Source organism: Apium graveolens, chromosome 3, assembly GCF_009905375.1.
Source record: "Apium graveolens cultivar Ventura chromosome 3, ASM990537v1, whole genome shotgun sequence".
NCBI classification, from domain to species: Eukaryota; Viridiplantae; Streptophyta; class Magnoliopsida; order Apiales; family Apiaceae; genus Apium; species Apium graveolens.
This window is the reverse complement of record NC_133649.1, coordinates 230817822-230829228: the sequence shown is the minus strand read 5'-3', so window position 1 is coordinate 230829228 and position 11407 is coordinate 230817822. Positions and strand designations below refer to the sequence as shown.

General features: G+C 35.9%; 1 protein-coding gene across 1 annotated transcript; it reads left to right on the top strand.

Moving 5' to 3' along the window:
* The first annotated feature begins 377 nt into the window (after window positions 1-377).
* Window positions 378-4607, top strand: LOC141710995 (uncharacterized). The gene is made up of 2 exons (XM_074513460.1): window positions 378-577; window positions 3850-4607. The coding sequence occupies exons 1-2, from the start codon at window positions 416-418 to the stop codon at window positions 4408-4410; spliced, it is 723 nt and encodes a 240-aa protein (XP_074369561.1). The 5' UTR covers window positions 378-415; the 3' UTR covers window positions 4411-4607.
* Window positions 4608-11407: the final 6800 nt, after the last annotated feature.

Genomic DNA, 11407 nt, shown 5'->3' with positions numbered 1-11407 from the left:
CTGTTCGCCTGTTCTAGATATGTAAACACTACTTAAAATGTAGTTAATTAATAATCTAATCTCAACGGAGTATTAAGCTACTAATTAATTAAGCTACAAATGATCTTCAAGAAGATAAGTGTTTCTAATTTGAGTAACTAAAGTCAACAATGATAAAAACACGAAAGCAGTTAACTTACTATAATAGATTTGAACACAGATAGATATACGTATATATTTGCATAAACACTGAATAAAAAAGTTAATTCATTCAAACCAACACGCAACAGGCAACATTACGCCTTGAAAAATATAATAAATGCCCATCCTTTATATTATATTATATATATATATATATATATATGAAGAAGAAGAAGAAGTAAATGCCAAAAGAAAAACTCACAAAAATATTGAGATAAATAGGTGAATATAGAAAATGCAGGAGAAAGAATTGGATTATATACTAGTACCACTGGGACTTGTGTTTTTGGGAGTTTATCATACATGGCTGCTCTTAACTGTTCTCTTCTATCCTACAAAAACTGTCATTGGAACCAATGCTCAAACTACCCACCGCTGGGCTGTCAACATGATGAATGTATGTACATGTATATGTAATATATGCTGGGCACACACATTACACACACATGTATAATCATGATCTCCCATTTTCTTAACTTTTCCATTTCAAAGCATGCATTAATCTGTGTGGGTGTGTGCGTGTGTGTGAGAGAGAGATAGAGAGAGAGAGACGAGGGACGAGGGATATTCGTTAGCTAAGCTTTGTAGATGCATATGTTAGTCTTTATATGTTAGTTTGTTATATTGTAGTTGTGTAGGTAAATTCAAGCTAATAGTTTTGGTCGGTAATACCTAATCTAGGATATTAATGTAATCATTTATACGTTTGTAGTTGTGATTAGTGGTTGGGTGAGCAGGGGATTAAAGAAAAGTGCAGTTGCATGCCATTTTAATGCATTTGATAATATGTCCTACCTGATTGTTAGTCAAAGATTGTAGTACCGGAATTCAGGTTAGTAATATAAGGGCTGTCTCAGAGTATTTAGGAGACTTGTGCTTTATAAAAGTAAATTTTAATATAAAAATAGAAAATATTTTGACTTGAAATTCTGTTTTATTTTGTGCTTTAAGAATGACATCTTGTTTGTGATTCAATATATGTTATTCATGTCAAACTGAAATGGAATTGTATCTGTGAAGCTGAGCTTCTCTACTCTCTATCACTTTAACTAATCGCTATGATTTAAAATGTAACAAATGGTTACGGTAGATTGTATTCCCTCCGTCCCCTCATTTCTTTATATTTTTTTTTCAATATTTGACACGTACTTTAAGGCTTATATGTACTATAATTTTATAACTTATTTTTAAGTTTTTCTTTTTTCTGAATAAAAATTAAATATTTAAAATTTAGTTCAGAAAAATAAAATTTTGAAAATTAGTTATGAAACTATACTATATCTAAGTCTTAAAATCCGTGCCGAGTAGTTGAAAAGAAACGTAAAAAAATGAGGGGGACGAAGGGAGTAATTACCAACTAGAGGATTAGCTCCGTTTTCATTTTAGATGTCTTGTGTACTTGTATGTATACAAGATAACAGTTATAGAGTTCTTAAGGTTTTTCTCGAAGAACAAGATCATGAGTGCACACTTAACAACCAACAAAGAGTTGTTGCCCAGGTCGAGGTATTAGTTTATCTAAGAGACGTTTCGACTTGGGTTTATCTAAGAGAAGTTTCGACTTCTGACTTCCGACGTGTGCATGGATTTAGCTAGGGGTGTACACGGTTTGGCCAACCCGACCAATCCAAATCGAACCGACCCTATTTCGGCTGAATCAAATCGATTTTTTTCAATCCGACATGTAGTTGGGTTGAAAAAATGTCAACCCGATTTAATTGGGTTGGATATGGTTTTCGATAATTTTAAACCAATCCAATCCAACCCGATTAAAATATATATGTACATGATAATAAGTTAATCCAAAATTATGTTTAAGCCATTTACATAGATCCATATATCTCTGACTCTAAATATAACTTATAACCTCCATGTTTATAGTTCATTTCGTAACAACAATAGATGTTTGATTAGTGTTATATTTTTTGCATTTATGATTCATTCCAATATTTAAAGCGTAAGCAATATTATTAGTACTTTTGATGTCGAAAATTAGATGTTTAAGACTATTTAATATGGAGAATTGTAATATTGTTTTGAACTATTTTCAAGTTTTTTAACTTTGAAACCTTATATTTTATTATAATTTTTTATATTAATTTTGTATATTTAATAAACCGATCAAACCGATTCAAACCGAACCAAACCGAAGTATACAAATTGGTTTGGGTTACAAATTTAAACGGTTTGGGTTGGGTTGAAATTTTGAAAACCCGAATTAATTGGGTTGGGTTGCTAAATTCTCCCAACCCGATCCGTGTACACCCCTAGATTTAGCTATATATGAAAAAATCAAATTAGACATAGTGCTGAGTTCTGCAGTCACGCATTTTTAATGCATTAGGTGATTACTAAATAACCAACTTCCTTAGACATAAAATTATAGTAATTTGACCAGAATTTGTCAGGAAATTCCATTTGCCTTAATTAGCTCAATTAAGCTGTCAAATACTGGGCATAAGTCTTTTTTAAGTTTAGATAATGAAAGTCAACAATGCTGCTGGAAAAAAGACAGCAACATATATTAGTTATTTTAACAGACTAAAGATTTTGAAAAAAAAGAAGAAAAAATTGAAAAGGTTCAAATTATATATGTATATATATAATAGTTCTTTTACTCAAGCCTGCACGCAACACGCGGGGATATGAGAGTATATTACACCTTGATGAAAAGATGTAGATGCTGAACGAGAGAATCTCAGGAATCTTTTTTCTTTACATAAAAAGCTGACATATAGATGAAGGAGAAACAACTGGATTATGTACTGGTACCACTGGGTATTGTAATTTTGGGATTATATAACATATGGCTTCTCTTTACTATACGCTTCTATCTGGAAAAAACTATCATTGGAACGAATGATCAGAGTCGACGCCAATGGGTTTTCATCATGATGTCTGTATCTACATTTATGCATAGTCTTTACAAGGCAATTCGGTAGATATATAGAACTTGTATATGTGAATTTCATATTTATACTATTATTACCTTGGTTGCTCTAGGATGTAATGAGATTTAGTTTTTCGTTATGATTTTTTTTAGATAATCAGGTTATTAACACGGAAAATTCATCATCGATATGCCATGTTATAGATTTGTTGATTGTCATGAAATGATTATTAGTAAAAGAAAGATTGTTGTAGACATCTGAAAATGTTTGTCACCACAGAAAATTCGTTTTCTTAGAAGTTATGGTTGCACTCATATAAAAATGATGTCTTCAATTTTTTTGAGAAGTTATGGCTGTATTCTGTTCTGTTAGGCCCTCTAATGCTAACTTATGCTTCTTGTTCTTCTTTTTATATGGAGGGGTCTTTTCTATTTTTATTTAAAAATTCTCTTCCATGATAGATATTTCTTTAATTGCTTCCTGACTTGGCCACAAATTAGAGCTTTGATAGGAGTCCCGGCTCCGAATGCCTTCCATGATAGACCTTTCTTTAATTACTTGAAGCAACAAAGCCACCCGAGCTGTCTTTGTTGCTTCAAGTAATTGCTAGGATAGATTGTGCCACTCCTTGTTTTGTCATCAATGTCAAGGATGCCTATTGAACATAGGAAAAGGAGAGGTTCCTTCAGATCTTATTTCATTCTTAATATCAGAGATTGAAATCGTCAACATTAAGGCTTATCATAGTTTCCGGCCTAAAACTTTGGTACCTTTACAGGATCCAGCAGCAAATGGTGTTCTTGCAGTTCAGACAATACGCAACAGCATGATGGCATCTACTGTTCTGGCAACAGCCGCTATATCTCTCAGCGCACTGATCAGTGTTTATATCAGCAGCTCATCCAATGTGGACAGCATATCATCAGAACTAGTATACGGCAATAAAACCGACATTATATCTTCAATCAAGTACTTCACCATCTTGCTCTGCTTTCTTCTAGCATTTCTTTGTAATGTGCAGTGCATAAGGTACAATGCTCATGTGAGCTTCTTGATTACCCTACATGGTTCTAAAAGTAGTAGTCAATCAATTGAATACGTGGCGAGAAATTTAAATCGTGGAAGCTTCTTCTGGTCACTTGGCTTACGAGCTTTTTACTTTTCATTTCCACTCTTCCTGTGGGTGTTTGGACCTATACCAATGTTTGTTTGTTGCTGTACGTTGTCAGTTGTGCTGTATTTCTTGGATACGACTACTAGTTTCACAAGAGATCTTCATAAACTATCTGTAAAAGATTATACGAAAGTCAAGGATGTAGAATCTGGTGGGCAGACATAGTATGCATTACTTGAAAGTTTGAACGTATTTGCTAGTTTTCAGAAGTTATTTGTCTTCAAAGTTGATTAATTCTAAGAAATGTTTAAGGCTTGCTTTTTACCTAGTAGTGCAGATCATGTAATTCTAGTTTATTGTTAATATTGTTTATCTGCAACTGTTAAGCTAATGCATTATGTATATGGTTAAATTCTTCGAATGCAATGAAAGATCCTGATTTTTTTTAAAAAAACTCTAATTTAAAGAAGAATCCGGAAATATAATGTACAACTCCATTGCGAGACTTGTTTTCTGTTTTGCATTTATCTATTACTCTACTCTTTTTCTTTTGAGTAAAACCGCACTTGCATTATATTGAATGAGACACATAAAATGATACAATTGTTAAGGCATGGATAACTCCATTCGCAGACCTCACAAACTGTACTAGCACACTTTCAAAATGCTTAAATAACTCCATACAATCTCTCACAATAGAATGAAAATACGATCATCTTGTACCACCATTAAAAGCATCAACAAGGAGCTTGGAATCCGTCTCGAAAATACACCTGGTAAAGTCGTGGGACTTTGCCCAAGATAGTACTTTTTTTAGGCTTAAAGCCTCAGCCTCTTTAGGTAACCAACCTCTCTAGGTAACCATGACCCTTCCACCTGTTTCATATAGCTCATGGAAAGAGCATATCCGGACTCCTAAATCAATCCAGTCCCGCACACAACTAGTCCAGACCAATATGGCTCCTAGAAGGACCATATCTAGACTCCTAACTCAATCCAGTCCCGCACACAACTAGTCCAGACTCATCTAGTCCTGACAGCCCAACTTGGGAAATCCCAGCACATGAGGCACATGCCTGAGTGCGTGGTACGGACAACTGTCACCCATCAATCATGGGAATGATCAGGGCACGTGTCAGAGGATCCTCAGAACATTCCTCAACCGTTCCCGTTCCGACACGTGTAAAGCATCTACTCCAGCCAGGTGTCCTCCGTTCCTAGAATCAACGACTACGATTTAAAGGCACCAACTCCAAAACCCTATTCTTGGGCTATAAATAGCCCAAGAAGGTAAGGATTTGGGGTTAATCACTCTCTTGCACTCATATACACACACAACCACCTTGCATTCATTCCTATCTATCTTCATCTTCCCCAAAAGCGAGTTCTTACCCTCACGCCGGAGGGGCCGCGGGATCCAAACCCCCCTTTATGTGTTATATTGTAGGAGCCCCACGGCAACTACACTTCCACAGCGGCGAAGTATCCAGGCACAGCGTCGAAGGAGCAACCCCGCCACCAGGAGTTATCATTTGGTGCTAGAAGGAGGGTCTCTCCATCCTTGGGTGTCAGTGCCCCTAGATTCACCTTCATCAACAAGCTCTTAAAAGAGTCAATTTCTTTAACTTGACTCGAAGGCACTCATTCTACCATATTATTAACCAGTCCCAGAAGATTGCTTGAACTAGTCCCAGAAAGCTGTTTGCTATTGTTTTGGATAGTTTTTGCAATTTTCAAAAAACAACCTTAGATCAATATTGTTAGTTGGAAATTTTTGTTTGTTGTTGTTGGTATTTTTGAGACAATGACAAGAGCATGAAATCATACTTTTGGGAGACCCTCTGCTAGCACTCAGGTCCAGGAGCCGGACCACTCCCAGGCTCATGACCCGGAAGCCGACCAAGAAACATTCCAGGAGCAACCATTGCAACACACTCTAGTTATGGAGAGGATTTCCAACACACGGGATGCCAAGAGCCTTATTGAGCTGAACCAATATAAGTACACTAATGTCCCGGTGGCTGAGGAGCATATGGCCAACCTCATAAGTAATGAGCTGGCAGAAGCAATCCGACTCTACAGGAAGGAGCAAACACGGATACAGGAAGAAGCCGAACTTGAGGAAGAACCGGAGGAGTCCGGGGACTCCCAGGAATCTAAGAGATCTGTCTTTGGCCGAATTGGAGATAAGGGGAAGAAGAACAAAAAGGATCCGGGCAATAAGAAAGAAACAGAAGCGGCCAAGCAAAAAAGGCTAGAGGGAGCAAATCAGAAAGGAAGAAGAAGCAAAGCTCGAACTAAAGATCCAAAGAAGAATGCAGTTAGAAGAAGAAAAGCTACTGGCCAAGTCCAGAACTAAGAGAACCCGGAGGGATCCTACTCCGGAGCTGATTTCTGATGACGAAGATGTGGAAAAGCAGAAAGATCTAAAGGATATGATCTATGAATTGCAAAGGAAAATGGACAAATACTCGAGAGTAGAAATTGGGCAAACTTTAACTCCTTTCAGCCACTCCTTGGAGGCTATTCCCCGGCAGGGAGACCTGAAGCACTACAATTTCAATTCTTTTGATGGTCTGGGAGACCCAGAAGAATACTTAAACTACTTTGAGCAGATCGCACAAATATGCTATTACAATGATTGACAAAGTCCGGTTCTTCGCATCAACTCTTAAGGAAGGGGCTAGATATGGTTCAGAAGGATCCCCTCCCGAAGCATCCACAGTTGGAAGGAGTTCCGCGCAACATTCCTGAGGAGGTTTCGAGCAAACAAGACACATGCGATGCATATGTGTCACCTGGAAACCATCCGACAACATGACAATGAGTCCCTCTCATCCTATATGCGCCGATTCCAGGAAGCAATCAAAAAGATCTCGAACTTGGACGAGTGCGAAGCCTTGAGTATCTGTAACACCCCCAAATCCGGGGTCGGGGATCCGGGTTGTCACGAGTTCCATTTCCCTTAATAACACCCAATCTTAATAAATAATCAACTACTCTGTACTGTGACCCCACAATAAACACACACACCACAAGTTATAGTCTCAGAGATGAACACTCAAAAATAACACAAGTCCTTATATTCCACAATTATAAACCGTTACACCTTAAAAAGGTTCTGAATAAATTTACATATTTCTTGCCATTATTACAATTCATATTATACATAAGTCTGGTTCATCAATAGATGAAAACCTAGCCTATTGGTAGCTCCTACCTCAGCTACGGCGGCATCAACGCTTTCAGAAGACTGCGGAACGTTTTCTAACTACTTGTGAATCGGGAGCTTGGTCTCGTTCATCTTTTCTAACTGTTGTTGTGTGATGAAAGAAGAAAGCAAGGGTGAGCAGCAAGCCCACCAAAATAATATGTATAATGATTAACAATATATGAGCCTTCTCATAGTACTCATGAAAGTCTTGGTCAAAAGAAATGAACCAAGTTTGATATCTTAATGCGATGAAGTCGCAAAATATTCAGTATATATACATATATACTTTTCAAAATCTTGGAAGTCCTCTTCCATGCATAATATACACAGAGTTCCAGTTTATAACTGTATAAAAATATCGTTGCAAGGTGATCTCATATATCTACCCTTGTCTCAACGTTTTTCTGAAAATCTTTATTATGCATAAGATAATCATTAACTAGATATAAGTTGAAAATATGAAGTTACAAGATACCCCAATATACTTATATCTTTTCCAAATATTACTTGAACTACCACCGTTCAAGTTATAATCAGTTCAAAAGTTCATCACATAGATGAGACTACAAGACAAGATTTGAATAGATTCAATCTTTGAATATCATTATAAATAATGAAGTTACGAGATACTTCATTAAATCCCGATATATATATACCCCTATATATATACATTTCATACACTCCTTGAAAACCTCTGTTATGAAAATTATAAACAGAGTTGCAATATCCAATGAATTTGGAAAGGAGAAAACTTTGGCATAAACCTGATATCTTGCTGATCAGGCAAATATACCAATAAGTAACCTTTTATACTAGTAGATGGACGAATTCCCCACTGGTCATCACCCTGGCCGCAATAGGACCTTATGCTGGACTGCCACTCAGCCACTTACGCATTTGATGGACTCCCACTGAGCCACTTACACTTTCATGGACGCCCACTGAGCCCATGTTGTTTATGCCGACTCAAATAGATGAACTTACTTCCCGAACGATGGGCAAGTAATCAAGATGTTTTCTCAAAACAGCAACCTCGTTGCGAATGTAAAATACACCACTGAGCCGGATCCCTCAAGTTTTGAACGAGTATTTAAATCCCCTTTAAAAGGAAGATCTTAAATATAAAAATGAGTTTTGGGATCCGCTCTAACTTTTAAAAATCATTTTGAAGACTCGAAAACACTTTAAAGAGTGTTTGGAGTAATGCTGATTTAATGAAATAAATCAGTCCCAATATATTAGAAAATATCTGAATATTATTATTTAAATAATATTCCCATAAAGAATAATCTTTATAAAAATAATTGAAGTAGAAGTTTTAAAACTTATACTTGAAATGAGTATTAAATAACCAAAGATATACTTATACGAAAGTACTATCTTTATTTGAATAATCAAAGATAAGTTTGATTATCGACACCTTATTCTTTAATAAAATAAAGAACATATCTCAGCAAATAATCGGAGTCATAGATCCTCAAATGAATACTCAAATAATATTCATTAAATAATATAAACTGAGTCATAAGCCCTCGAATGAATATTCAAATAATATTCAATAAATAATATAAAAGAGTCATAAGCCCTCGAATGAATATTCAAATAATATTCAAATAATAAAATAAAAGGAGTCATAAGTCCTCGAATGAATATTCGTAATAATATTCATTAAATAAAATAAAGTTATCAAATAAACCTTATTCGATTAATAGTTTTAAAAACTATATCAATATATATATATAAATATATATTATACTCGGGAGCCTCGCCTCCCGGTTTTAGAAAAAGTTCACCTTTTGATCCCCTATACTAAGGGTATACGCGAATACCGCTTATCTGTAGCATAGGTATTATGCAACGAATAAGCATTTGAACCAACAGATATATAAATCAAGAATACGAAATAGGAATGCATATATACCATATCACATGCTACAATATATCGCAAGAATTTGCTAATAACAAATATGCATTTATCACAAGATCATGCATATACACATATACATCACAACAACAGTATAACGGGTAGAAAACTTGCCTGAGCGACTGGGGGTTACAAATGGCTCGGGACGAGTCTGGTAACCTATAAACAACATATAAGTTGGAATTAAACCGAAGTCACTTGTAAATCTATACTTTAACCAAATTAGACTCTAACGCTCGCTTTGCGCTTACTGATTCTCTTAAGTCGCTCGAGTACCCTCGGCTCCACCATTTTTAATAAATTAACCATTACGAGTTTTAAGGCGATTCCTTCGCGAATGTCTTACCAACTGCCTATTACACTTTACATAAATGTTTCATACTCCAATTAGTCATTTAAGGTCTTTAACCTATGTTTCAAAGTAAGGCGAGGGGTAATGTTTCGTTCGCGAAACGTCATTACTTAAAACGGCTGTTTCTCCTAAACCGTACATCGGAATCAAACGAACCACATATCAAAACGAAGCTCGTAACATGAACTATCTAAAAATGGCAATGGTCAAAACCTAGTAGGGAGTTCTCGGGTCTTAATGTTATGAACAAAAGCAGTCTAAAGTAAATCAGACATTACGACGGCTATATTTACGCGATTTCCAAATTTTTTACCATTCCAAATCATATCAATCCAACTACCAATCAACAACAACTCAAGACACACATCAATGCTACTGATTTCAGTCATAATAAGCTCAAGGATCTCAATCCAATCATATATTCTAACATCTCCAAATTCAACTAAACTACTTAACAATTAAACTCGAATCATGCTTATCATTCAAATTACTACTCATCCATCCAAACCATCTCCAAACTTCAACATTCAAACTTATTACTAAAGGGTGTGAAGATTTATACCTTTCTTGGAGGGTGGAAAGTTACTAGGAAGCCTTATGGAGCCTCCTACAAGCTTGATCTTTCCAAAGAAATCAAGAACACAAAGTTAGGCTTTGAAGTTTCTAAAAGTACGATTTAAAGAACTGTAAACATGAGGGTCTTACCATGCTTATTTGGAAGCGACTTGTGAACAAGAGTTGTAGGCCATCTCAATACCTTTCCAACGAGCTATAGAACACAATATTTGAGTGAGTATTGAAGGAGATATGGCAGTTTGAAGTTGCTGGGTTTGTTTTAGCCGAGAGTTTTCTTCTTGAAATAGGAAAGTCAACTTTCAATTTGTATTTGTGTTATGATATTTGTTGGTTGGTTGCTTCCTTTTGTCTTGGAATTAAATTAAATTTTTACCATGGTGAAAAATGTGTGGCTCACAATCAACCAACCAATCCTTCCCACTTGTCATGCTTAGGTCATCAAGCTTAGGTCATCTTGTTACACTTGTCTTCTTCTTGTTGGTTTGATGACATCATCATCCCTAACCTCCTTGATTAACTCCTAATTGCTTGCCTAATGACCGCTGATCTATTATACGGTTCGCTTAACTTTCGTTCTCGTTTATCGTTTGAGAAATCATATCCGGGATCTTATCACTTGGGTTCCCCTAAACCTTCCTCAATATTTTATATTCCTTTTTATGATCCCCTCTTAAAATCCTTGAATTTAAATCCTATTTATCCTGTTACCTTATACTCACTTCTTTCTGTATCTGGTGGATTTCCGGGAAAAATCAAAGTGTTCGGAATTGGATTCTGACGATCTTTAGATACACTTATATACCATATAGAGTACTATTAAAATCTCAGAATATCAATAACAGAACCCCTACATAGTGTGGCATGAAAAGTTTTCTTATTCAGCATAATCAGCAAAATCACTATTCATAAGGGTTTCAAAAATTCCAAAAATTGGGGTTATTACAGTCTCCCCTCCTTAAAAGGATTCCGTCCCGGAATCAGATAGAAAATGAATATGGATACTTTCTTAACATTACACTTTCTAACTCTCAAGTAAATTTTCCCACATTGTGGTTCTTCCATCAAACTCTGAATAGTTTGATAACCCTTCTCCTAAGCTCTTGTTCCTTTTTCAATCTATAACCCTTCCTGGTTGCTCCATATAGGTTACGTCTGG